The sequence below is a fragment of the Oncorhynchus keta genome, chromosome 14 (genome assembly GCF_023373465.1).
Source record: "Oncorhynchus keta strain PuntledgeMale-10-30-2019 chromosome 14, Oket_V2, whole genome shotgun sequence".
Lineage (NCBI taxonomy): Eukaryota > Metazoa > Chordata > Actinopteri > Salmoniformes > Salmonidae > Oncorhynchus > Oncorhynchus keta.
The window spans coordinates 20355762-20383751 of record NC_068434.1 but is presented as its reverse complement, the minus strand read 5'-3'; the positions used below and the strand labels follow the sequence as shown (position 1 = coordinate 20383751).

General features: G+C 42.8%; 1 protein-coding gene across 3 annotated transcripts; it reads left to right on the top strand.

The window, feature by feature from the left end:
- LOC118392940 (transient receptor potential cation channel subfamily V member 4-like) lies at positions 1-27990 on the top strand. 3 transcript variants are annotated; one of them, XM_035784979.2, is made up of 17 exons: positions 1-420; positions 9299-9446; positions 11400-11875; positions 15478-15662; positions 17295-17447; positions 20577-20717; positions 22820-23118; positions 23320-23499; positions 23761-23919; positions 24084-24176; positions 24385-24458; positions 25050-25215; positions 25325-25391; positions 25489-25799; positions 26067-26194; positions 26672-26802; positions 26928-27990. In XM_035784979.2, the coding sequence occupies exons 3-17, from the start codon at positions 11442-11444 to the stop codon at positions 27026-27028; spliced, it is 2622 nt and encodes an 873-aa protein (XP_035640872.1). In that variant the 5' UTR covers positions 1-420; positions 9299-9446; positions 11400-11441; the 3' UTR covers positions 27029-27990. The 3 variants fall into 3 exon arrangements, with proteins under 3 accessions (XP_035640872.1, XP_035640873.1, XP_035640874.1); XM_035784980.2 differs by lacking the exon at positions 9299-9446; XM_035784981.2 differs by lacking the exons at positions 1-420; positions 9299-9446 and having other exon boundaries at positions 11734-11883.

The following is a 27990-nucleotide window of genomic DNA, read 5'->3' as shown; positions in this document are numbered from 1 at the left end:
AACAAAGAAAAGCGCCCCCCGGTCACCTATTGAGTTGTGCCTTTTTAAAGTAAATAAGGTGAAAAGGAGACTGGAGTGCCACTTTAAGAGTAGTCCCTGTACCGGTTAGTCCGGTTTAGTCCCCACCCAAACACAAGCGTACCTTGTATGCCTGAAAATGGAAACCGATTGGTGGAAACCAGAGGACAGAGGCTGCTGTAGTGTACCTGAGCATACTGCTTGCGGGGCTGAATAATTATTGGACTAGGCTACACGCGAAATCAGATCACGTTTCTCCCAAATACTTGGAAGAAAGAAGTAGCCAACTAAAGTCGGGAGGCAGTCGATCCAAATGTTTTGTCCATAAAGTTTTTTGAACGTTTCCTATTGTTAAGAATGAACAACTACACTGCACAAAAGGTCCATTGATTATAGGAGAAGGTAAGCATAAAAAGTTCTCATTTAGTAGGGTTCACTTATTTTCAACCGGGAGTAAGGTATTTTGTGTTAAATGTTTTTTTGAAAGTGTAATTTTACTTTATGAAGATATTTGTCCTATTGTGCCTATCTTCGCAATGGCATTTCTAGAAACCATATTGTACGTATAATAGTCGGGTATGTTTGAGTCCCTAGACTAGTGATCTCTCATCGATTCTAATAGCCAATATTGAGTGTGGCATGTAATTATGAGTTAGGCCTATCAGCAAAATATTATTTTTAAAGAAATCAGTGCAATTTTTCGGTCTAATTTATTTGATACAAATATTTACCCTCTTGCTGGAATATATGCCACACCATCTTTTAATTGCTTCATATTGGAACTTTTCTGTTTAAAGTTAGGCAAAGAAGCCAAATAATAACATTAAGACATTGAGGTTGTGAACATCTTCTCAGCTCATGAATCTATTGTTATGATGAAACCTGACAGTCAGACATGCATCCATGGGAATGTGAAACCGATTGTTGAGTTGGAGGCTGTTGAAACAACAGTGGAACTGGCTAAATCCCATTTTCCCCCAACCATTTGCACCTGGACGGAACCCTTGCCTTCCCCAGTGGTCTGGGTCATATCCACTAAATCAGTGTTTCCCAATCTGGGATACTAGGATGGGAAAACACCTGAGCCATGGCCTGTTCGCCCCTCTATCATCCAGAAGGCGAGGTCAGTACAGGTGCATCAAAGCTGGGACAGAGAGAATGGAAAAACAGATTATAACTCAAGGCCATCACTATCCAGCCTCTCCCCAGTACTCTGCCCTGAACCTAGTCACTGTCACTAGCTGGCTACCACCTGGTTACTCAACTCTGCACCGTAGAGGCTGCTGCCCTATGTACATAGACATGGAACACTGATCACTTTAATAATGTTTACATATTGTTTTACCTATAAAAGGCTCCCGAGTGACATCATGGGAAAATTAATAGAAATTAGCCAAGACCTAAGAAGAAAAATTGTAGACCACCACAAGTCTTGTTCATCCTTGGGAGAAATATCCCAAACACCTGAAGGTACCACGTTCATCTGTAAAAACAATCGTACGCAAGTATAAACACCATGGGACCACGCAGCCGTCATACCGCTCAGGGAGGAGACGCGTTCTGTCTCCTAAAGATGAACGTACTTTGGTGCAAAAAGTGCAAATCAATCCCAGGACAACAGCAAAGGACCCTGTGAAGATGCTGGAGGAAACAGGTACAAAAATATCTATATCCACAGTAAAACGAGTCCTATATTGACATAACCTGAAAGGCCGCTCAGCAAGGAAGAAGCCACTGCTCCACAACCGCCATAAAAAAGCCAGACTATTGTTTGACAAAGATCATACTTTTTGGAGAAATGTCCTCTGGTCTGATGAAACAAAAATAGAACTGTTTGGCCATAATGACTATCGTTATGTTTGGAGGAAAGGGGGGGCTTGCAAGCCTGAAGTACACCATCCCAACCGTGAAGCACGGGGGTGGCAGCATCATGTTGTGGGGGTGCTTTGCTGCAGGAGGGACTGGTGCACTTCACAAAATAGATGGAATCATGAGGCAGGGAAATTATGTGGATATATTGAAGCAACATCTCAAGACATCAGTCAGGAAGTTAAAGCTTGGTCACAAATGTATCTTCCAAATGGACAATGACCCCAAGCATACTTCCAAAGTTGTGGCAAAGTCAAGGTATTGGAGTGGCCATCACAAAGCCATGACCTCAATCCTATAGAAATTGTGTGGGCAGAACTGAAAAAGCCTGTGAGAGCAAGGAGGCCTACAAACCTGACTCAGTTACACCAGCTCTGTCAGGAGGAATGGGCCAAAATTCACCAAACTTATTGATGGAAGCTTGTGGAAGGCTACCTGAAAAGTTTGACCCAAGTTAAACAATTTAAAGGCAATGCTGCCAAATACTAATTGAGTAAACTTCTGACGCACTTGGAATGTGATGATAGAAATGAAAGCTGAAATAAATAATTCTCTCTACTATTATTCTGACATTTCACATTCTTAAAATAAAGTGTTGATCCTAACTCACCTAAGACAGGGAATTTTTACGAGGATTAAATGTCAGGAATTGTGACAAACTGAGTTTAAATGTATTAATAATTAATAAATAATATGTCTGTGGTTAATTGTTGGAAAAATTACTTGTGTCAAAGTAGATGTCCTAACCGACATGCTAAAACTATAGTTTGTTCACAAGATAGTTGTGGAGTTTTTGAAAAACGAGTTTTAATCACTCCAACCTAAGTGTATGCGAACTTCCAACTTATATACTGTATTTTGGTCAAGTCCATCCTATTTAACAATTTCTGTACATATACTATTCTATCCTACTTATTCTACAGATATACAGCATATTCTATTGACATACTGTCCATAATGTGTATACATCCCAACATATATATACTCCAGTATTGCTCATCCTAAAATGTATATATTTCTTAATTCCATTCTTTTACTTTTAGATTTGTGTGTATTATTAGATATTACTACATTGTTAGAGCTGGAAACGCAAGTATTTCGCTGCATCCACAATAACATCTGATAAATATGTGTATGCGACCAACAAAATTGATTTGATTTAGGACCCCTGGGGGTAAATGGTCTATTCACATGGGGTACTTGAGAAGAGTCATTAGACCATAGGTTAACTGGTAAAATGCACATGAGGGGGTACTTCAGAGGTACTCTTGAAAGAGTAAAATGTACTTGGTGGTGCAGCAACCGAAAAAGGTTGGGAACCACTGCACTAAGTCCATGAGGATTAAGGAAGTCACTTGGTTTTAGGCAGATAATTATCCTCAGTCTGACCCAGCTGACATATCATCACAAATCATTCACCACTATTATTACCAATACATTGGTTTGTGTGAACGAGTGGAGGCTGGTGAAGGGAGGATGGCTCATAGTAACGGTGGGAATGGAACGGTGTGAATGATGTGTTTGATACAGTTCCATTGCATTAATGAACCACTCCTCTGATTTAAAGTGACACCAGCCTCCGATGGTGTGAACACAATAGTATTAGCCTGTTTTCGGACTCATTCTTCATCTGAACTCCAGAGAATGGTCTCAAATGCCGGGTGGATGACTCATTAATTTGTCACCCCTCTGTTTAGAGAGTTTATCAACGAAAGCCTCTCTTCGTCCTGTTGTCCTTTTAGCCTCCACAGTAGAAGTCCATTGGAGTGGAGAAGCCTGATAATCCTGTGTTGGATTTGACTGGAGGCACTCCTCTGTTTTCCCTGACTGGACCCCAGTCTCTCTGTTTGCGTTGCTCCTCTCGGAGGAAGAGTCTGGCTTTGCTTAGTTTACATATCAACCCTACGTGCTGTCAGAGAGAGACAATTCTGTTGCCAAGGACATGTGACAGTTTGTTTGTAGTTTATACCAAGGATGTACAGAAAACAGCCAAAATAAAGGTAACACTTGAGTACTGTAAATTGGGGCATATTGAAAGCAGGTGCTTCCACACAAGTGTGGTTCCTGAGTTAATTAAGCAATTAACATCCCATCATGCTTAGGGTCATGTATAAAAAGGCCCAGTTGCCCATTATTCTGGCTACCATGGCTAGAAGACATCTCAGTGACTTTGAAAGAGGGTCTCAAAGGCGCATAGGGGGTTTAAAGTGGGTGTGTGTGTGTATATATATCTCAGTCAACAGATCTCAACCCAATTGAATGATTATGAGAGATTCTGGAGCAGCGCCGGAGACAGCGTTTTCCACCACCATCAACAAAACTCTAAATTATGGAATTTCTGGTAGAAGAAGGGTGTCGCATCCCTCCAATAGAGGGGCAGTAGAATCCAGACAGTAGAATCTATGCCAAGGCTCATTGGAGCTGTTCTGGTGTCTCGTGGTGGCCCAACACCCCAGTAGGCCAAAGACACTTTATTGGTGTTTCCTTTACTTTGGCAGTTACCTGTATAACACTGTTACTAAAATACATGCCTAGACAAGGACAGGCAGTTAACAGGCAGTTAACCCACTGTTCCTAGGCCGTCATTGAAAATAAGAATTGGAACTTAACTGACTTGCCTAGTTAAATAAAGGTAAAATTAAATTGCTGTGTGTGTGTGTGTGTGTGTGTGTGTGTGTGTGTGTGTGTGTGTGTGTGTGTTGTGTGTGTGTGTGTGTGTGTGTGTGTGTGTGTGTTGCACATCGGACCCTTCATCTCAATTTCTGCCTAAAATGAATACTGCATCAGCACTTTTACGGATGAGCCCTGCATCAAATACACAACACATATAAACTCAGCAAAAAAATAAATGTCCCTTTTTCAGGACCCTGTCTTTCAAAGATAATTCGTAAAAATCCAAATACTGTAACTTCAAAAGATCTTCATTGTAAAGGGTTAAAACACTATTTCCCATGCTTGTTCAATGAACCATAAACAATTAATGAACATGCACCTGTGGAACGGTCGTTAAGACACTAACAGCTTACAGACAGTAGGCAATTAAGGTCACAGTTATGAAAGCTTAGGACACGAAAGAGGCCTTTCTACTGACTCTGAAAAACACCAAAAGGAAGATGCCCAGGGTCCCTGTTCATTTGCGTGAACGTGCCTTAGGTATGCTGCAAGGAGGCATGAGGACTGCAGATGTGGCCAGGGCAATGACTTGCAAAGTCTGCAATGTGAGACACTTAAGACAGCGCTACAGGGAGACAGAATGGACAGCTGATCGTCCTCACAGTGGCAAACCACGTGTAACAACACTTGCACAGGATCGGTACATCCGAACATCACACCTGTGTGACAGGTACAGGATGGCAACAACAACTACCCGAGTTACATCAGGAACACACAATCCCTCCATCAGTGCACAGACTGTCCACAATAGGCTGAGAGAGGCTGGACTGAGGGCTTGTAGGCCTGTAATAAGGCAGGTCCTCACCAGACATCTCCGGCAATATTGCCTATGGGCACAAACCCACCGTCACTGGACCAGACGAGGCTGGCAAAAAGTGCTTTTCACTGACGAGTCGCGGTTTTGTCTCAACAGGGGTGATGGTCGGATTCGCGTTTATCGTCGAAGGAATGAGTGTTACACCGAGGCCTGTACTCTGGAGAGGGATCAATTTGGAGGCGGAGGGTCCGTCATGGTCTGGGGCGGTGTGTCACAGCATCATCAGACTGAGCTTGTTGTCATTGCAGGCAATCTCAACGCTGTGCGTTACAGGGAAGATATCCTCCTCCCTCATGTGGTACCCTTCCTGCAGGCTCATCCTGACATGACCCTCCAGCATGACAATGCCACCAGCCATACTGCTTGTTCTGTGCCTGATTTCCTGCAAGACAAGAATGTCAGTGTTCTGCCATGGCCAGCGAAGAGCCCGGATCTCAATCCCATTGAGCATGTCTGGGACCTGTTGGATCGGATGATGAGGGCTAGGGCCATTCCCCCCAGAAATGTCTGGGATCTTGCAGGTGCCTTGGTGGAAGAGTGGGGTAACATCTCACAGCAAGAACTGGCAAATCTGGTACAGTCCATGAGGCAGAGATGCACTGTAGTACTTAATGCAGCTGGTGGCCACACCAGATACTGACTATTACTTTGATTTTGACCCCCCTTTGTTCAGGGACACATTATTACATTTCTGTTAGTAACATGTCTGTGGAATTTGTTCAGTTTATGTCTCTGTTGTTGAATCTTGTTATGTTAGGGGCGGCAGCGTAGCCTAGTGGTTAGAGTGTTGGACTAGTAACCGGAAGGTTACGAGTTCAAACCCCCGAGCTGACAAGGTACAAATCTGCTGTTCTACCCCTGAACAGGCAGTTAACCCACTGTTCCCAGGCCATCATTGAAAATAAGAATGTTTTCTTAACTGACTTGCCTGGTTAAATAAAGGTAAAAAATAAAATAAAAATGTTCATAGAAGTATTTACCCATGTTAAGTTTGCTGAAAATAAATGCAGTTGACAGTGAGAGGATGTTTTATTGTTTGCTGAGTTTATATATATAAACATATATATTATATAGAGTCGGGCAAACACAATCACTATAATGAAATGTGTGGACCAGTAGGCAATAAGACACTCAAAAACCCCAGCCACATCATGTCATAGCCAACATACACATAGGCTATGCTAATAGATTGTATTAGTAATGGTGGACTGCCGTTTCATATATATACATATACAGTACCAGTCAAAAGTTTGGACACACCTACTCATTCAAGGGTTTTTCTTTATTTTTACTATTTTCTGCATTGTAGGATAATAGTGAAGACATCAAAACTATGAAATAACACATATGGAATCATGTTAAACAAATCAAAATATATTTTATATTTTTCAAAGTAGCCCCCCTTGCCTTGATGACAGCTTTGCACACTCTTGGTATTCTCTCAACCAGCTTCTCTTGGAATGCTTTTCCAACAGTCTTGAAGGAGTTCCCACATATACTGAGCACTTGTTGGCTGCTTTTCCTTCACTCTGCGGTCCAACTCATTCCAAAACCATCTCAATTAGGTTGAGGTCGGGTGTTTGTGGAGGCCAGGTCATCTGATGCAGCACTCCATCACTCTCCGTCTTGGTCAAATAGCCCTTACACAGCCTGGAGGTGTGTTGGGTCATTGTCCTGTTGAAACTCAAATGATAGTCCCAGAATAGTGTGTAAGCCATATTGGTTAAGTGTGCCTTGAATTCTAAATAAATCAGACTTCACTTGAAGAAACTTTCAAAGTTCTTCCACAAATTCCATAAATGATATTTGAACACCTGTTAATTGAAATGCATTACAGGTGAGTACCTCATGAAGCTGGTTGAGGGAATGCTAAGAATGCGCAAAGCTGTTTTCAAGGCAAATGGTGGCTATGTTGAAGAATCTCAAATATAAAATATTTTGATTTATTTAACACTTTTTGGTTACTACATGATTCCATATGTGTTATTTCCTAGTTTTGATGTATTCAATATTATTCTATAATGTAGAAAAAGTAAAAAATAAAGAAAAACCCTGGAATGAGTAGGTGTGTCCAAACTGCTGACTGGTATTGTTTATAGAAATCAAAGAAAAATATCTCAAATGAATATGCAGTCATTTAAACAGCTGCATTAGCATGAGAAGCAAAAACATATTTTATTTACTGATCTAAAAGTGGATATTTTCCTTCGAAAACATTTATTTTGCTCTGGAATCATAACTGTGCTCACTCAGAGTCCATTCATTTTGTGTCACTCTCCCGGTCAATTTCTGCAATAATCTCATCCAAATGTGTGTACTTGGACTAGCTTTTCCACTCTTAGTAGCCATGTTTTACTTTTTCAGTTTTGAGAAAAGTTTGTAGAAGAGAACGAACGTAAACTACAGTGCGTAATGTAAACTACCACAGCTCGGCTGTTTTGTCGTAAAAAGGGCGTTCACGTACTGCGGGAAAGCCCAGCTCAGTCAGACTGTTCTATCAAATCATAGACTTAGTTATAACATAATAACACACAGAAATACGAGCCTTTGGTCATTACTATGGTCGAATCCGGAAACTATCATTTCGAAAATAAAACGTTTTATTATTTCAGTGAAATACGGAACCGTTCGGTATTTTATCTAACGGGTGGCATCTCTAAGTCTAAATATTATTGTTACATTGCACAACCTTCAATGTTATGTCATAATTATGTAAAATTCTGGCAAATTATTTCGCAATAGGCCAGGCTGCCCAAACTGTTGCATATACCCTGACTCTGCGTGCAATGAACGCAAGAGAAATGACACAATTTCACCTGGTTAATATTGCCTGCTAACCTGGATTTCTTTTAGCTAAATATGCAGGTTTATATGCAAGCCTATAAATACACTTTCCTACTTGTTGATTACTGCTGAGTGGAAATAGGAAGAACGCCCATTTCATGGCTTATACAAGTGTTGAATACAAAGTGTTGACAGTGCTGAGTAAGAACTTAAACATGAACTCACTTGTAAAAAACAGTGCCTCTTTACTGTATACATTGACAGTCTCTCTCAAGACATGGTTTTAAACGTTTTGAAATCTCACATTATCAACTTTTCTGTAGCTTCCTTATATGCCTGCTACGTTACTGCAGACACAGTCATCTGAGATATACGATTGGACAGCGTTAGACTTATGGTGCTTTTGATTTGCTCTCTGGGCCCACCGGCAAGGCAGATTTTGTACCTTCAGAAACATGAAATGGTTTAAAATGGCAACAGTTCACCTACCCGGCGCGCAGGCCAGCTGAATCAGGTGCACATTCCGTCAACAACCGGAGACAAATATAAAAAAATAGGAACTCATAACTTTATCTTTGCTGTTTATTTTACAGAAATGTTTAGCGACCCACTAGGAATAGCTTGGAGATCGACCAGTTGATCGCCATCGACCGGTTGGGCTGATATTTCTGTGTGGCAGCCCCAGAGGAGCTGTGCGGCAGTCTCAGGTCCACAGTTTAGAGGGAACATTGGGCCTGTGTGTATATATATATATATGTGTGGGCATGCCTGCACAGACACATGTGTCTGAAAAGAAAAGTGACGTGTCATAGTAAATGCCTGATACAGAAGACATGCTCCCTCTAGGAATTTCAAGACCTGTAGCTGTGTGGTTGATTTTGGCTAGAGACCTTAACTTGGGTTTCCAAAGATTCCCCCACAGGATAAAACGTGTTTTGTCCACAGCAATAGTTGGTAACCAGAAGACCAACCTCAAGTCACATTTCACCCATAGTGGCAAATGGAGAACCAAAACCTCTACTCGCTGTCACACCTTTCTCTTTCATCAGTGTGCCCTGTCATGCTTTCCTGCCAGTCTGTATTACTGCCAGTTGCCCTCTCTGCTAGTTTTTGGTCTAACACAGATTTTGTTTTTAGCTCACACAGGACCCCTACATGCTCCAGGGTCACTTCTAGTTCCCCCTGAAAAATAATACAGTACCACAGTGCGACATAAAGGGATGAATGAGGTACGGACGGGTTAAGTGTCCATCTGAATAGATCCCAGGACCCCAAGAGAACACACGTGGGTATTCCGTGCTTTTACACCTGCATTGTTTGCTGTTTGGGGTTTTAGGCTGGGTTTCTGTACAGCACTTTGAGATATCAGCTGATGTACGAAGGGCTATATAAATAAATTTGATTTGATTTGATATTCCCTTCATTTAAGAGGTCTTCACCAGCTTTCTCTTTCTACCATCTCCTTGTCACCCTGAGTAGAAAATGCACTCTTTGGGGTGTAGCCATTCAGACTTTGTCAGGTGGTGTTTTTTTTTCCCATTTGGAAAATAATCTGGGCCATGTTCATTAAAATATTTCAACATTTTAAAAATGTTTCTTATTGGACCAGTCCAGGTAGTCCCTCCCTGTTTCAGTCAGTTTTCTTTCTTTCCGTTGGTGCCTAATGAACACAACTGTTTTTATTATCGTCTGCAACAAAGAGGAATAGTTATATTACATAACATTACTGGAAAGGAGTAATGGGTTACTTGCATAAGGTACTTCAAAACAGTTGTTTATGTATAAGCCTATAATGATAATGGTTTAAAATTTAATTATTTAAAATTTAAAAAAGGTTCTTGCATTACACTGTGATGAAGAGTTTTGCCAAATATATTGATAATGGCTGAAGAATGTCATTGTTTTATATTTTCATATTATGTAATTGGAGAAAATACTCTGTCATGACAATAGTGTCTTTGAAGTGGTCCTCTGTCGTGTTCTCTGTCTGGTCAGTAGGCTGTTCTCTGTCTGGTCAGTAAGCTGTTCTTTGTCTGGTCAGTAAGCTGTTCTCTGTCTGGTCAATAAGTTGTTCTCTGTCTGGTCAATAAGCTGTTCTCTGTTTGGCCAGTAAGCTGTTCTTTGTCTGGTCAGTAAACTGTTCTCTGTCTGGTCAATAAGCTGTTCTCTGTTTGGCCAGTAAGCTGTTCTTTGTCTGGTCAGTAAGCTGTTCTCTGTTTGGCCAGTGAGCTGTTCTTTGTCTGGTCAATAAGCTGTTCTCTGTTTTGCCAGTAAGCTGTTCTTTGTCTGGTCAGTAAGCTGTTCTCTGTTTGGCCAGTAAGCTGTTCTCTGTTTGGTCAGTAAGCTGTTCTCTGTTTGGCCAGTAAGCTGTTCTTTGTCTGGTCAATAAGCTTTTCTCTGTTTGGCCAGTAAGCTGTTTTTGTCTGGTCAGTAAGCTGTTCTCTGTCTGGTCAGTAAGCTATTCTCTGTCTGGTCAGTAAACTGTTCTCTGTCTGGTCAGTAAGCTGTTCTCTGTCTGGTCAGTAAACTGGTTGGAAATTCAGAATCACCCCACTCTGTTCTTCAACCCCAAATTGAAAATTCCGGTACCACTTCCTTCACATGAGCTTTGGGCCAGGAAGTGTCAGGCAATACAGTGCTCAGTATTTACAGATTATGTTCCCAGGCTGCCAGTGGCTGCAAATGGCTGACTGGTGTACTTCCTGTGCCATCAATGTTGCCCACAAGATGAGTAGGATGCAAGAGCTCTACCAACACACACCTGGGCTGCAGTGCATAGCACTTGACCAGGGCCCTTGGGGTATAATCCCTGTAGTGCACTATAAAGGGAATAGTGTGTCATTTCGGACATAGCCCTGGTTACTTCAGGATTAGGGCTACACACAGGAGAGTCACTTTTAGACATACATTTTCTCAGTCTCTTATCTCAGCTGTGGTCAAAGACTTATTTTATTCAAGTGACTGTTTTAGAGTAATTAGTGATAGTTGTTCAGGGTTGTGTTCATGAAGAACCAGATGTAAAAAAACAGACTGAAACAGGGAGAGACTAACTGGACCTTCTTGTTTTCTGCAGCAAACAAATTCAGCTAACGTGCCCGAATGTTCACAACCCAGGTCATTCACAGTTGAGTGAGACCAAATGCAAGGGATACGTTTGGATCACTGTTTCTCTCCCATGTCTTTGACCTATGACCTGGGTGGAGTTTTAACCTGCATGTTTTACTGTGATGTGTTTTAGGGCTGCTCCGCTGCCATTCTACTGAGAAGGTATCACGTCGCCATGACGGAGAAGGGCATGCCTTCCTTGGCTGTGACCAAGGCTGCTCTGTCCTCAGGCTCAGAGAAGGGAGGAGGTGGAATTGGAGAGGGACAGCCTGATGCCAGTAGTACCTACTCTGATCTATCGGCACTGGCCAACCTGTTTGAGAGTGAGGAGGGCTCCCAGTCAACTCCGGACCTGCCCCAGGACCCTGCTCAGAATCTAGCCCGACCAGGCCAGCTGCAACCAGGGGACGGCCGACAGAACCTCCGCATGAAGTTCCACGGTGCCTTTAAGAAGGGAATCTCCAACCCCATGGACTTGCTGGAGTCTACCATCTATGAGTCACCCGTGGTGACTGGCCCCAAGAAAGCCCCCATGGACTCACTCTTTGACTATGGTACCTACAGTCACACCAACAACAAGAAGCAAGGCAGGAAGAAGCTCCTACGAGGGTGAGGAGGTACTTGTTATGGTGGCCACAGGGGTTCATGAGCTCATGCAGGCATAGATTGTTAAACAACATGTAGAGTTAGGAGAAGCATAGTAGATCAATTCCGGGGTACAGATGTAACCTACTGGGTTCAAACCCGGGTCTCCTGCACACCACAAAATTGTGTTAGCCCCTTGAGCTTAACGCCTATATATCAGCTCAGGGAGTCTTCAGGCGTCAGGCAAGGTTGTTCCTCATGCAAATGTCTTTCACCTAACTATACACTGAGTGTACAAAACATTAAGGACACTTTCCTAATAGTTGCACCCCAACGTTTTCTCCTCAGAACAGCCTCAATTCGTCGGGGCATGGACTATACAATGTTTCGAAAGTGTTCCACAGGGATACTGGCTCTTATTGAATCCAATGCATCTCACTATTGTGTCAAGTTGGCTGGTTGACCTTTGGGTCGTGGAACATTCCTGATACACACGGGAAACTGTTGAGTGTGAAAAACTTAGCAGCGTTGCAGTTCTTGACACAAACCGGTGCGCCTGGCACCTACTACCATACCCTGTTCAAAGGCACTTAAATCATTTGTCTCAATCCATGTCTCAATTGTCTCAAGGCTTAAAAATCCTTCTTTAAATGGCTCCTCCACTTAATCTACACTGATAGAAGGTGACATCAATAAGGGATCATAGCTTTCACCTGTTCAGCTGGTCAATCTATGTCATGGAAAGAGCAGATGTTTCTAACATTTTGTACACTCAGTGTACATAAACACCTAAAGTATGTGTTATACAGTACCAGTCAAAGGTTTGGACACACCTACTCATTCAAGGGCTTTTCTTTATTTATACTATTTTCTACATTGTAGAATAATAGTGAAGACATCAAAACAATTAAATAACACATATGGAATCATGTAGTAACCAAAAAAAGTGTTAAACAAATCTAAATATATGTTATATTTGAGATTCTTCAAAGTAGCCACCCTTTGCCTTGATGACAGCTTTGCACACTCTTGGCATTAATTCAATTCAAGGGGCTTTATTGGCATGGAAAACATGTGTTAACATTGCCAAAACAAGTGAGGTAGATAATATACAAAAGTGAAATAAACAATACAAATTAACAGTAAACATTACACATACAGAAGTTTCAAAACAATAAAGACATTACAAATGTCATACTACGTATATATACAGTGTTGCAATGATGTACAAATGGTTAAGGGTACACAAGGGAAAATAAATAAGCATAAATATGGGTTGTATTTACAATGGTGTTTGTTCTTCACTGGTTGCCCTTTTCTTGTGGCAACAGGTCACAAATCTTGCTGCTGTGATGGCACACTGTGGAATTTCACCCAGTATATATGGGAGTTTTCGAATTCTTTGTGGATCTGTGTAATCTGAGGGAAATATGTGTCTCTAATATGGTCATACATTTGGCAGGAGGTCAGGAAGTGCAGCTCAGTTTCCACCTCGTTTTGTGGGCAGTCTGCCTACGGCAGCCTTTCTCAATGGCAAGGCTATGCCTACTGAGTCTGTACATAGTCAAAGCTTTCCTTAAGTTTGGGTCAGTCACAGTGGTCAGGTATTCTGCCACTGTGTACTCTCTGTTTAGGGCCAAATAGCATTCTAGTTTACTCTGTTTTTTTTGTTAATTCTTTCCAATGTGTCAAGTAATTATCTTTTTGTTTTCTCATGATTTGATTGGGTCTAATTGTGCTGCTGTCCTGGGGCTCTGTGGGGTGTGTTTGTGTTTGTGAACAGAGCCCCAGGACCAGCTTGATTAGGGGACTCTTCTCCAGGTTCATCTCTCTGTAGGTGATGGCTTTGTTATCTTCCTGACGCACCCATCCCGTTAGTGGGATCATTTTCATCAACACCCGCTGAATTGCAGCGGGTGACTTCAGATTCTAGTAGGATGAGGCCGGGTGCTGCAGACTTTTCTAGTGCCCGCGCCAATTCATTGATATATATGTTGAAGAGGGTGGTGCTTAAGCTGCATCCCTGTCTCAGCCCACGGCCCTGTGGGAAGAAATGTGTGTTTTTTGCCAATTTTAACCGCACACTTGCATTATCTGAACCAGCTTCATGAGGAAGTGCTGAGCACTTGTTGGCTGCCTTTCCTTCACTCTGTGGTCCAACTCATCCCAAGCTATCTCAATTGGGTTGAGGTCAGGGGATTGTGGAGGGCTGGTCATCTGATGCAGCACTCCATCACTCTCCTTCTTGGTCAAATAGCTCATATACAGCCTGGAGGTATGTTTTGTCATTGTCCTGTTGAAAAATGAATGATAGTCCCACTAAGCCCAAACCAGATGGGATGGCATATTGCTGCAGAATGCTGTGGTAGCCATGCTGGTTAAGTGTGCCTTGAATTGTAAATTAATCACAGACAGTGTCACCAGCAAAGCACCCCCATACCATCACACCTCATCCTCCATGCTTCACGGTGGGAACCACACATGCGGAGATCATCCATTCACCTCCTCTATGTCTCACAAAGAGACAGCAGTTGGAACCAAAAATCTCCAATTTGGACTCATCAGACCAAAGGACAGATTTCCACCAGTTTAATGTCCATTGCTCGTGTTTCTTGGCCCAAGCAAGTCTCCTCTTCTTATTGGTGTCCTTAGTAGGGTTTTTTGTTGTTGCAGCAATTTGACCTTGAAGGTCTGATTCACGCAGTCTCTAAACAGTTGATGTTGAGATGTGTCTGTTACTTGAATTCTGTGAAGCATTTATTTGGGCTGCAATTTCAGAGGCTGGTAACTCTATTGAACTTATCCTCTGCAGCAGAGGTAACTATGGGTCTTCCTTTCCTGTGTCAGGCCTCATGAGAGCTTGACTGACATTCACGTCTTAAAGTAATGATGAACTGTCATTTCTCTTTGCGTATTTTTATTTTTTTTCCACCTTTATTTAACCAGGTAGGCAAGTTGAAAACAAGTTCTCATTTACAATTGCGACATGGCCAAGATAAAGCAAAGCAGTTCGACACATACAACGACACAGAGTTACACATGGAGTAAAACAAACATACAGTCAATAATACAGTATGAACAAGTCTATATACTATGTGAGCAAATGAGGTGAGATAACGGAGGTAAAGGCAAAAAAACTGCCATGGTGGCAAAGTAAATACAATATAGCAAGTAAAACACTGGAATGGTAGATTTGCAGTGGAAGTATTTGTGCTGTTCTTGCCATAATATGGACCTAGACCAAATAGGGGTATCTTCTGTATACCACCCATATCTTGTCACAACACAACAAATTGGCTCAAATGCATTAAGGAAAGAAATTCCACAAACTAACTTTTAAGAAGGCACAGCTGTTAATTGAGATGCATTCCAGGTGACTACCTCATGCAAAGACTGTGCAAAGCTGTCATCAAGGCAAAGGGTGGCTACTTTGAAGAATCTCAAATATAAAATATATTTTGATTTGTTTAACACATTTTTGGTAACATGATTCCATGTGTTATTTCATAGTTTATTCAACAATGTAGAAAATAGTAAAAATGAAAACCCTTGAATGAGTATGTGTCCAAACTTTTGACTAGTACTGTATGTGAGTGTAAATTATGCATGTCTATTGCCCTACACAGTAAGACTGAGATGTCCTGCGATGAAGGTGTGGACCCTACAGGCTCAGATCCACCCATGGTGATTAAAGAGTTTAACCGCACGCTGCTCTTCGATGGCGTGTCACAGGCCGACCCAGAGGCCCTTTCAGGCCTGCTGGAGTACCTGCAGGGTCACGACAAGAGGCTCACCGACGAGGAGTTCAAAGGTGAGATGATCCCAGTGGTGGGTGGAGCCCTCTGGTGCCAAATAGGCTCATTTGAGACAGGAGATATGTCAGCTTTCACAGCCAAAGGCAGAAAGGACAGAGGAAAAGAGAGAGTGTGTATGTGTGCTGAAGGGGAGAGCTTAAGATGTCCTTTTCTAGCTACTAAAATAGCCTATGAACTTTGTCTCAAACATTTCACCTCGGTTACAATCGTCTTATTCAAAGGGAAGCCTTAACTTTTAGTCCACTTAGCCCTGTGACTAACACCTTTAGTTTTTGTGTCATCCTGGAGTTTTGTCATAACTTCGTATAGTGATACTCAGTACAGATGTCTAAACAGACCTCTTTCTGCCCCTTGGGGTTCAACTCTGTCCTATCAGTACCCCCCCCTCCCTGTTGTTTTTGGCTCCAAACAGTAGAGAGAAGGAAGATACTGTGATGTCCGAGGTTTTGTCCTGCCAGTGGTGTGTCCAATGATAGCTTCCTGTTGGCTGTGTATGTATGGGGTGGGGCTTTATAATAGAGAGAAATCAGAGCAAACTCTCCCCTCTGGGAAAAAAAGGACTAAAGGGGGCTTGACAGGCTAGCTAAAAAACTCAGCCCAAAAGTCAACAATAGAAGCAGACAACTTAGTGCTTTAACATTTGGGTTGGGTGTTCTGTTTCTCATGATTGAGGCGTTTCCATTTTCAGTGAAATGTCACGCAAGCTTCCCTTTCTTATCGCTAACGATTTATCCCCGGTCTTTACTTCCTCTATTTTTGTGTTTGTGTCCCTAACCTCTTCCCCTTCTCTCAAATGGGAACCAGAGCCATGCTTTTAGAGAGTTGGGGCAATGCAGTTTCTGCATTTACATTACACAGCAACATTCTATAGTAGCCATGTTAGCTCCCCAATAACATTTACATGTGGAATATTTAAACAATGCTATGTTACTGAATGTCTAGAACAATATTCAACATTCTAAAAGTTGTCCTAACTCCAAATATAAGGACACAAGGCAAGACCCAAATGCAGACACAGGAAGCAGATGGTTGATATTTATTAATCCAAGGGGTGGGCAAAAGGTAGGTCGGGGACAGGCGAGAGTTCATAAACCGGGTCAGACAAAGGGCAGTCTCGAGGTCAGGCCAGGCAGGGGTTTAGTAAACAGATTTGAGTCCAAACAGTACAAGGGGATAGGCAGGCTTGAAAACAGAACAGCCAGAGTGGTCAGGCAGGGGTTCAGGTGTCAGGACAGGCAAGGGTCAAAACCAGGAGGACTTGAACCAAAAGAAACCGGGGAAAAATAAATAGGAGCAAGGTTGACTTGGCAAACATGACAAACTAATACAGAGAGACAGGGAAAAATATACACACATAGGGTATAATTAGCGACACCTGGAGGGGGTGGAGACAATCACAAGGCCAGGTGAAACAGCTCAGGTTGTGACATATTTCAGAAATGGTTTATTAGCTGATTGCTTATGAACTTGGTGCTTGGTGTCACCCTGGTTGCAAGATAGTTTTTCACATTAACAATGCACTTTGCTGCAGCAAAGCATTTTGATTTTTTTTTTCATTTAATTCCCAGAACTGTACATGTCCACTCTGAGTATCATTAATAACCATCCTTTGTTTTGTTTTTTTCCAGAACCTTCTACAGGTAAGACGTGCCTGCCTAAAGCCCTTCTGAACCTGTACAACGGTCAGAATGACACCATCCCTCTGCTGATGAATATCGCAGAACAGACGGTCAACCTCCATGATTTCATCAACACACCCTTCAGAGATGTCTACTACAGAGGTGAGCTCTCTACTAGTGATGGGAAATTCGTGAACAGCACATCACCAGTCTCTACTCATATTAGCGCTTCACTAAAAACACATTCCTGATCATTAGGATTTTTTTACCTTTATTTAACTCGACAAGTCAGTTAAGAACAAATTCTTGTTTTCAATGATGGGTTAACTGCCTGTTCAGGGGCAGAACGACAGATTTGTACCTTGTCAGCTCAGGGGTTTGAACTTGCAACCTTCCGGTTACTAGTCCAATGCTCTAACCACTAGGCTACCTGCCACCCCAAAATGAAATGAAACAGGGAAGGACTACTATCTGGACTTGGCCAATACAGATGCTCACTTTTGGTCTCCATTGCAAAACGTTTAAAAAAGTTTTCTGTTGCGTGCACTAATGAACATGACCCAGTACCGTAGGATCGTTTGACTAGGATTGAAGTAAATCCTATCCTTCTAATTGGATATTATCACCGGTACTGTATGTCTATGATCTCATGTACCTGAAATAGGTGGCCTACTATGCAGCGAGAGATCAAATGACCCCCCCCCCACACACATACACCTTTGTTTTATTACAAAACTGGATAGCAATCGCTGAAGTTCACAAAGCATATTGCATGTACAGTAACAGACAGGTACATGAACTACAGCATGGTCAAGCAAGTTAATATTTCTGACATTTTTGGACCGGAGCTGCCACTATTCCAGCACCATTTCAACATCATCAAATCACCTATGCTTAGTCTAATACAGTGACAACTAAAACATACCCCCAAAAATATAAATATACAATTTAGTCTAATCAACGTAAGCTAAATATGATACATCTGTCCATGGTTCTGATGGTTCTTGACATTTAATCCTAGTAAAAATTCCCTGTCTTAGGTCAGTTAGGATAACCACTTTATTTTAAGAATGTGAAATGTCAGAATAATAGAGAGCATGATTTATTTCAGCTTTAATTTCTTTCATCACATTCCCAGTGGGTCAGAAGTTTACATACATTCAATTAGTATTTGGTAGCATTGCCTTATAAATTGTTTAACTTGGGTCAAACATTTCGGGTAGCCTTCCACAAGCTTCTCACAATAAGTTGGGTGAATTATGGCCCATTCCTTCTGACAGAGCTGGTGTAACTGAGTCAGGTTTGTAGGCCTCCTTGCTTACAACATGCTTTTTCAGTTCTGCCCACACATTTTCTACAGCATTGAGGTCAGGGCTTTGTGATGGCCACTACAATACCTTGACTTTGTTGTCCTTAAGCCATTTTGACACAACTTTGGAAGTATGCTTGGGGTCATTGTCTGTTTGGAAGACCCATTTGCAACCAAGCTTTAACTTCCTGACTGATGTCTTGAGATGTAGCTTCAATATATCCACACAATTTCCTTCCTCACGTTGCCATCTATTTTGTGAAGTGCACCAGACCCTCCTGCAGCAAAGCACCCCCACAACATGATGCTGCCACCCCCGTGCGTCACGGTTGGGATGGTGTTCTTCGGCTTGCAAGCGTCACCCTTTTTCCTCCAAACATAACAATGGTCATTATGGCCAAACAGTTATATTTGTTTCATCAGACCAGAGGACATTTCTCCAAAAACTATGATCTTTGTCCCCATGTGCAGTTGCAAACCGTAGTCTGGCTTTTAATATGGCAGTTTTGGAGCAGTGGTTTCTTCCTTGCTGAGCGGCCTTTCAGGTTATGTCGATATAGGACTCGTTTTACTGTGGATATACATACTTTTGTACCTGTTTCCTCCAGCATCTTCACAAGGTCCTTTGCTGTTATTCTGGGATTGATTTGCACTTTCCCACCAAAGTACGTTCAACTCTAGGAGACAGAACGAGTCTCCTTCCTGAGCAGTATGACGGCTGCGTGGTCCCATGGTGTTTATACTTGTGTACTCTTGTTTGTGCAGATGAACGTGGTACCTTCAGGCATTTGGAAATTGCTCCCAAGGATGAACCAGACTTGTGGAGGTCTGCAATTTGTTTTCTGAGGTCTTGGCTGATTTATTTTTATTTTCCCATGATGTCAAGAAAAGAGGCACTGAGTTTGATGGTAGGACAAGAAATATATCCTCAGGTAGACCTCCAATTGACTCAAATGATGTCAATTAGCCTATTAGAACCTTCTAAAGCCATGACATCATTTTCTGAAATGTTCCAAGCTGTTTAAAGGCACAGTCAAGTTAGTGTATGTAAACTTCTGACCCACTGGAATTGTGATACGGTGAGTTATAAGTTAAATAATCTGTCTGTAAACAATTGTTGGGAAAATTACTTGTGTCATGCATAAAGTTGATGTCCTAACCGACTTGCCCAAACTATAGTTTGTTAACAAGAAATTTGTGGAGTGGTTGAAAAACAGGTTTTAATGACTCCGACCTAAGTGTATGTAAACTTCCGACTTCAACTGTACATATTGAACTGTCATCCTCTCAGGCATGAGGCACAACAATGTATGAATTAATGGTTGGATCAGAATCGCCGTTATAATCATTGGCCAGTATGGAGAATTAAATAAAACCACAAGACCAAATCTCTGTCTCCAGCTATGGCTAATTTAGGAAAGGGACAATTTTAGCTAGCTGGCTAGCTAGCCACCGTAGGACCAAAAACACAATGACATGCAACAATTCAAGTTTTTCTCTCAATGACATGTGATCCTAATGGAGTTTGATAGGAGTGACTCCAAATCCAAGCTGGATTCCCTTGACACTTTATTTTGTTGCGCCAGGATCATTCACTGTTGAGCTCGCTCAGTTTAGCTTAACACTGATTGGCTTTTTTTTTTATACTGTACTTTTTTTTGTCAAGGGATGCCAGATGCTCGCCGGCTTCACTTGTCTTCAATGCTATGGGTGGCAAAAATGTCATACTCGTTTGGACCAGACAGCATCAGATATATGGCCTACAGGAAGAGAGACATAGGGGCGCTGTATCGGTCGCTCTGATTCATTCTCCTGTAAGAACATTCAGCCTCTTCCGATTGAGGCAAAATGATGAAACGCAGCAGGACAAAAGATAAATTATTATACTTTTTTTTTTTTAATTGGTCAATTTGGGGGGGGGGGCTTCCCTTGGCATTCATGAAACGCCACTGGTGTTGACTGACTCATTTGCATGTCGCTAGGCCAGACAGCGCTCCACATCGCCATCGAGAGGCGCTGTAAGCAGTATGTGGAGCTGCTGGTGGAGAAAGGGGCAGATGTCCACGCCCAGGCCCGCGGGCGCTTCTTCCAACCCAGGGACGAGGGGGGCTACTTCTACTTTGGTAAGACACCACAATGGTAGAATCAGATCTGATCCATTCTACTGTCTACAGAAGCTCTTTGTGGTCCTCTTTGGACTATGTAAGATTCAGATTCAGGAGGTAATATTTATTACCATACCAAGAACCGAAGTCCTCAGTCAGCAGGCGCTTAATCAAATCATGCTTTATTTATACAGCATATTTCAGACATTGAATGTAATGTTTCAGACAATGTCCTTCAAATATAAAAATAAAAGTATTTACTACACAGCAAACATAAGAATATCAATAAAAACGGAATGACTAAAAAGCACCCTAAGGAATAGCAAAGCTAAAAATATGCATTTTAAGATCTCTTTTATATATGCTTAAAGTGACAGTACAGTGCAGGAGTTTGGTTTAATCACATCATGAGACTTCTCAGGTATCCATTTGGTGCTATGTATAGTAAGTCATGCCATCCTAGTCTATTATTGAACGTTGGCAGTATTTCGATACTAGTAAAGTCGTATTCTATTCCTCATGGTTTTCAATGACGTGTGTTTTACATGACAGGGCGCCCTTGGTTCCCCACACAGTAAAAAAGTGGTTTTCTAGCTACCTCAGTGAGTCTTTATTGTACATGCCCAAAGGTTTGGGCTATAAAGACTGGATCGCTGCACAGTAGGATAACTTAGAATAAATATATACTGGATCACAGCTAAGGTATTGCTTAGTTTCTCTTGTAAAATGCTTTCAGTTGCCATGGTAAAATGAACTGACATTTGAGGCCACCTTTCCCTTTTTACGTTGCTGTTTTGGGCTGGGCAAACACATTCAGGATAGTTCGATGGGCCAATGGTAAACTACTGTAACCACCCAAAACTAGTCTGAAGTCATCAAAACGATAATTCTTAGTAGTCATCTCCAAAAAATGAAAAGAAAACATGTCACAAGTTCAAGTATTTCTGAGCAGTTTGGTGAAAGGTCTGTGTCTTGCTGTTGAAGAAAAGCAAACATACTGACTCGACTTCAGACGTGTGGGTTACCCCTTGCCTTGCTGACGTCACCGAGGTTGCTGGCCGAGAGTACATTGACAGAAAGCCTCCAAATGAAACTCACTCCATACTGCCCTCTGCTGATTGGACAGTATCCCTGAAACTCTCAACCCTGAACCCAACATTGGACTATAGCCAGTGTAGACTAGCCTACATGCCATTCACCTCAACTAGACCTTCCAGCCTCAAGTTCAATAAACACATTTTCACACTATCCATTCAAACCGAACTGCACTGTGCTGGCTTGGATATATTACCTTGCTTGACATTGTTCTTTCCAGCACTGTGTCAGCAACTATGGTGGATACGTAACCAGGCCTGTGCAGTACCCTACAGCTCAGCTTGGCTCAGGGATGTGAAAGGGCTATAAAGGAGATGGAGGGAGAGGCAGATAAAGAGATACAGGTAGAAAGAGAGAAGATTTTAGTAGGCAAATATATACCCAAAATACTCTCTACTGTCAATGTTAATGTATTAATGCATTCAATTCCATGCTCATCACCCGAGGGATGATATCTAGTTGCACTAAGTGCGACTGTCATTTCCAAATCATTCCCAAATCCCGGTGTGTCTCTGGCACAGTGCTAGTCATTCGCTACGGAGCTTTGTGCTGAGGTGAACAGGAAACCTGGCAGAGAGGCGACAGCTAATGTGATTTAGCGCTATACTAACACTCAACGAGCACCCATGCAAATTCATGAAGAGGAGCGTTTCCCATGCGAGGTGACAGGGTAATCTGTCACCCATGGCAACAGCTTGTTTTCAGCAGCTGCTTTTGGCACATTGGTTTCAATACATGGGCCACTCCCTCAGACAAGTGGTACTAATTGGGCTCTTTTCATTGCAAGAATTTAAGTCCAATCTTTGATCCAAGTATAGGGAGCATTGCAAAGACATGCTTAAAGTGGTTTGCTGTTTCACATGAACTTTTCATGAACACATAAACTTCAATTCCTGGAGTGGATAGACTGCCTGAGTACCAGGTCAGCGGGGTTTGGGACTTTTCTATTGGTTCCATTGTAAAAGGGGATCCTTTTGATGTATGTGCTTGTTACTGTATGTCTCTGACGGTATCTCTTTGGCCAGGCGAGCTGCCTCTGTCGCTGGCAGCATGCACCAACCAGCCAAACATGGTACACTACCTGACCGAGAACGCCCACAAGAAAGCCGACCTTAGACGGCAGGACTCACGCGGCAATACTGTGCTGCACGCCCTGGTGCACATCGCCGACAACACTCGGGACAACACCCGCTTCCTCACTAAGATGTATGACCTGCTGCTGACCAAGTGTGCCAAGCTCTACCCAGAAGGCAGTCTTGAGGACGTGCTCAACAACGACGGCATGTCGCCCCTCATGATGGCGGCCAAGCTGGGAAAAATTGGGGTGAGATTGAGAACGAACACATATCACGTGTATGTGGAACTATAATCTTAAAGGGATATTTTGAGTAACATTAGCAATGCCAATGGGAATGCTTTTGTGTAACGCTTCAAGGGGTTAGGTATTGTATTAATGACAAAAATACAATCACATCCATTATAAAATAGACAAAAGGTAAACTTTTTAATTATTATTTTCTCCAAGGTTTTCCAGCACATAATTCGCAGGGAGATCAAGAACGAGGAGGCGCGTCACCTCTCTCGGAAGTTTAAGGACTGGGCGTACGGCCCCGTGTACTCCTCCCTGTACGACCTTTCCTCCCTGGACACCTGTGGAGAGGAGGTGTCCGTGCTAGAGATCCTGGTCTACAACAGCCGCATTGAGGTGTGTGATACCCGGCTGAGCTAAAGCCGGGGCTTTAAAGCTCTGGGAGCTAACTCAAGTCTTCAGTGTATGTTTTGTGGCTAAGCATATGAGGTGGGACATGATAGACAGGGTCTACGTGTGTTTTCTATCTGTACCTGTAATAGATGTTTTACTGTGAGAAAGGGAGAGCCATTATAGTCCTAGGAAAGATGGAAGATGATGTCTCTTTCACACCATACTCACTTACCATTCGTGCATGTCTTCCTGCACTGTCCACAGAATCGCCATGAGATGCTGGCTGTGGAGCCCATCAATGAGCTGCTGAGAGCCAAGTGGCAGAAATTTGCTGCCGTCACCTTCTACATCAGTGTTGTGTCCTACCTGTTGACCATGATCATCTTCACCCTGGTGGCCTACTACCGCCCATCCCAGGGAACGGTACGTATGTGCCCAACAACTATCATACAAATACAAAAAATGTATGCATTTATACAATGTATGAAAGTGTTGGCCAAGTGGCATTATTATTATATTACGTATACTGTGAAAACAGTATGGGTGTCACCACCAGCAAAGCTTTAACTCTGTTTGTCCCCACCCAGCCTCCGTACCCCTATACCACCAACACAGACTACCTGCGTATGGTAGGGGAGATTGTCACCCTGTGCTCTGGAGTCTTTTTCTTCCTCACCAATGTGAGTTTTTCCTTCCGGTTGAAGCATCCAATCAGTCAGACAGCTTTGAATGTTGACTCTACAATAAACAACTTCTTTCAAAGATGCCTCAATGTGTACACAAACATACACTTTTGCTATAAATCTTAGATCTACCCTGTAAATGTATCTTGTTCTTTTCTGACATTCATTGAATCAATCATTTCCTCTCTCTCCCCCCGCTATGTAGATTAAGGACCTCTTACTGAAGAAATGCCCTGCGGTGAACTCAGTATTTGTCAATGGATCTTTTCAACTGCTCTAGTAAGACTCCAGCCCCCCCCCACCTCCTCTGTAGCTCCCTCTGGCTTGTACTCAAGGCTTATTTCTCATCCTCTTTTAATTGAGTCATCTAATGAATTCCACATTAAAGCCTCCATTTCCCTGGTACGTTTTATAGTTTACATCTTCTTTAATTAAACCTACGATCCCATCAAAGAGCAGAGGATTTTCGAGCGCCGCTCCAAAGCATGTTTGTTTTCATCATTAGCGCTGCGTCTGCGAGAGCCTACACGGTGTGCCCGTTAAATGCCAAATGGCAGTCCCGTGTAGGTAGGAGAATGATTATTATTATTTTTTATTTGAACCTTTATTTAACTAGGCAAGTCAGTTAAGAACAAATTCTTATTTACAATGACGGCCTAGGAACAGAGGGTTAACTGCCTTTTTCAGGAGCAGAACGACAGATTTTTACCTTGTCAGCTCAGGGATTCGATCTAGCAACCTTTTGGTTACCTTTCGGTTACTGGCACAATGCTCTAACATTATTGTACAACGTGTATCTTGTACATTTCGGCCCGTTTTCTTCCATTTGGGGCAAATGAACACGGCCCAACTCTTTTATATATTTTTTAGCTTCATCTACTCTTTGCTGGTGATAGTGACTGCAGCCCTCTACCTGTCGGGTATCGAGGCCTATGTGGCTGTGATGGTGTTTGCGTTGGTCCTGGGCTGGATGAACACTCTCTACTTCACCAGAGGCCTGAAGCTCACCGGCACCTACAGCATCATGATACAGAAGGTATCAACTCCTTCACTCTTTCATCCATCACATTGAATTTGAAATGAATGTGGACTTCTTTGGACACTAGATGGCAGATCACAATTTATCCTTCTTCTTTGGCTCTCAGATTCTCTTCAAAGATTTGTTCCGGTTTCTGCTGGTCTACCTGCTCTTCATGATTGGATACGCGTCAGGTACAGTGTCCTCTACTCAGCACTTCTTCTTCTCAGCAGTCTGATGACCAGTTGAAACAGAAGAGAACTTTCCTCATGTCTCCCATCTCCTCCCCAGCTCTAGTGTCCCTCCTGACAGTGTGCCCAGGGCCGGAAGAAGTGTGTCCAGAGAAAGGTGGCTGCCCCACATACCCCCAGTGCCGGGACACAAACACCTTCAGCAAATTCCTGTTAGACCTGTTCAAACTGACCATCGGGATGGGCGATCTGGACATGGTCAGCAGGACTCAGTACCCGGCTGTCTTCCTCATCCTGCTGGTCACCTACATCATACTCAGCTTTGTTCTACTGCTCAACATGTTGATCGCTCTGATGGGAGAGACGGTGAGCCAGGTGTCCAAGGAGAGCAAGAAGATCTGGAAGCTGCAGGTGAGTGAGGAGGACAGCTGATGGACATCTAGGTTCCCTAGAATTCATTAGTGCACATTGTAGTAAATGTTTTGCAACAGAAAACAAAAAAACTATAATTTCTTATTGGACAGAAAGTGCAGAAAATCAGCTTTCTTTTTGGTGCCTAATTAACACGACCTTGTTATCCTCTGTTGACGGCATTATGCACAGTGCATCGTCTAGGCAGAGCCACATTATATTATGAAAGGCACAAATGCATGTCGGTTGACATTGTTTTAACGACAGTGGGCTACGACCATCCTGGACATCGAACGCTCTTTCCCTGTGTGTCTGCGGAAGTCCTTTCGGTCTGGGGAGATGGTGACAGTGGGGAAAAACTGGGACGGCACCCCTGACTGCCGCTGGTGCTTCAGGTACAGTCATTTCTCTGGACTCTCACCCCTCTCTGCACTAAAGAAATGTCTGATTGGTCAGTCAGACAGCCCAGTGTGTTCTTTTTGTGATATGCTATATTTTCTGAAAAAAGTTCTTCTGGGGGCCTCCTGAGTGGTGCGTCTTGACCAGGAATCCCAAAGGGCGACGCACAGTTGGCCAAGCGTAGACCGTGTTAGGGGAGGGTTTGGCCAGGGGGGCTTTACTTGGCTCATTGCGCTCTAGCGACTCCTTGTAACAGGCCGGGCGCCTGCAGGCTGACTTCGGTCGTCAGTTGAACAGTGTTTCCTCTGACACATTGGTGTGGCTGGCTTCCGGGTTAAGCTTGGCGGGTGTTAAGGGCTTGGCGGGTCATGTTTTGGAGGGCACATGACTCGACCTTCGCGGTTTGGCGGGTTATGTTTGTCATGCGCCCTCCGAAACATCTTCTAATGCAAACATCTTTTGTGGTCACCCAGGGTGGATGAGGTCAACTGGTGCCACTGGAATCAGAACCTGGCCATAATCAACGAAGACCCGGGCAAGAACGTAACAGAGACCCTCCAAACCTCCAGTACAGTTCATCCAACTGTCCGTGGCCTGAGGAGAGGTGAGACTCTTATACTCGGTTTATAATAAATGCTCACACAGTTTACAAAGACAAATGTACAGTGTATAAGGGCAAGGGAAATCACATTAGCCAACCTTTGACCTTTGTTCCCCAACCTCCTGTAGATCGTTGGTCCACGATGGTGCCGCGGGCTATGGAGCAGAATAAAAGGCAGCAACCACGGGATCTAGTATTGGAAATGGAGCCACTGACCTCCAGACATTGAACCTGTGCAGGGCCAATGGGGGGCCCCGGGTCCTTAAGAACACCCTGCAGATCGGAGGTCATCATACTCAAACGGACAAAGTGTTGGGCCACAAAGTTTGCCACTTTGCACAAAACTCTGTTGCCAAAAATATTTATTTAAGTATTATAAGAAAATTGAACAGATTTTTAGGACGTTATGAATCTAACGTATGTTCAAGCCAACCATTCATTGCTCTAAATAGGATTCTACTTGATGGTATTAACCCAGGGGGAAGGTGCATCTTTACCTGGTCGCTGGTTCGAATCCCCGAGTTGACTAGATGAAAAATCTGTTAATGTGCCTTGTGCTAGGCACCTGTATGTACAGTTGAAGTTGGAAGTTTACATACACCTTAGCCAAATACATTTAAACTCAGTTTTTCACAATTCCTGACATTTAATCCTCGTAAAAAATCCCTGTCTTAGGTCAGTTAGGATCACCACTTTATTTTAAGAATGTGGAATGTCAGAATAAGAGTAGAGTGATTTATTTCAGCTTTAATTTTTTTCATCACATTCCCAGTGGGTCAGAAGTTTACATCCACTCAATTAGTATTTTGTAGCATTGCCTTAAACAATTTAAACTTGGGTCAAACGTTTTAGGTAGCCTTCCATAAACTTCACACAATAAGTTGGGTGAATTTTGGCCCATTCCTCCTGACAGAGGTGGTGTAACTGAGTCAGGTTTGTAGGCCTCCTTGCTCGCACACGCTTTTTCAGTTCTGCCCACAAATTTTCTATAGGATTGAGGACAGGGCTTTGTGATGGCCAATACCTTGACTTTGTTGACCTTAAGCCATTTTGCCACAACTTTGGAAGTATGCTTGGGGTCATTGTCCCTTTGGAAGACCCATTTGCGACCATGCTTTAACTTCCTGACTGATGTCTTGAGATGTTGCTATAATATATCTACATCATTTTTCTTCCTCGTGATGCCATCAA

What these genes read in the sequence shown, in the direction of transcription:
- LOC118392940 (XM_035784980.2), top strand. Translation starts at nt 11,442, where the DNA reads ATGACGGAGAAGGGCATGCCTTCCTTGGCTGTGACCAAGGCTGCTCTG. An exon ending in CAGAGATGTCTACTACAGAG is followed by an intron (nt 17,448 to 20,576) that starts GTGAGCTCTCTA and finishes GCATGTCGCTAG; the next exon opens with GCCAGACAGCGCTCCACATC. An exon ending in TCTACAACAGCCGCATTGAG is followed by an intron (nt 23,500 to 23,760) that starts GTGTGTGATACC and finishes CACTGTCCACAG; the next exon opens with AATCGCCATGAGATGCTGGC.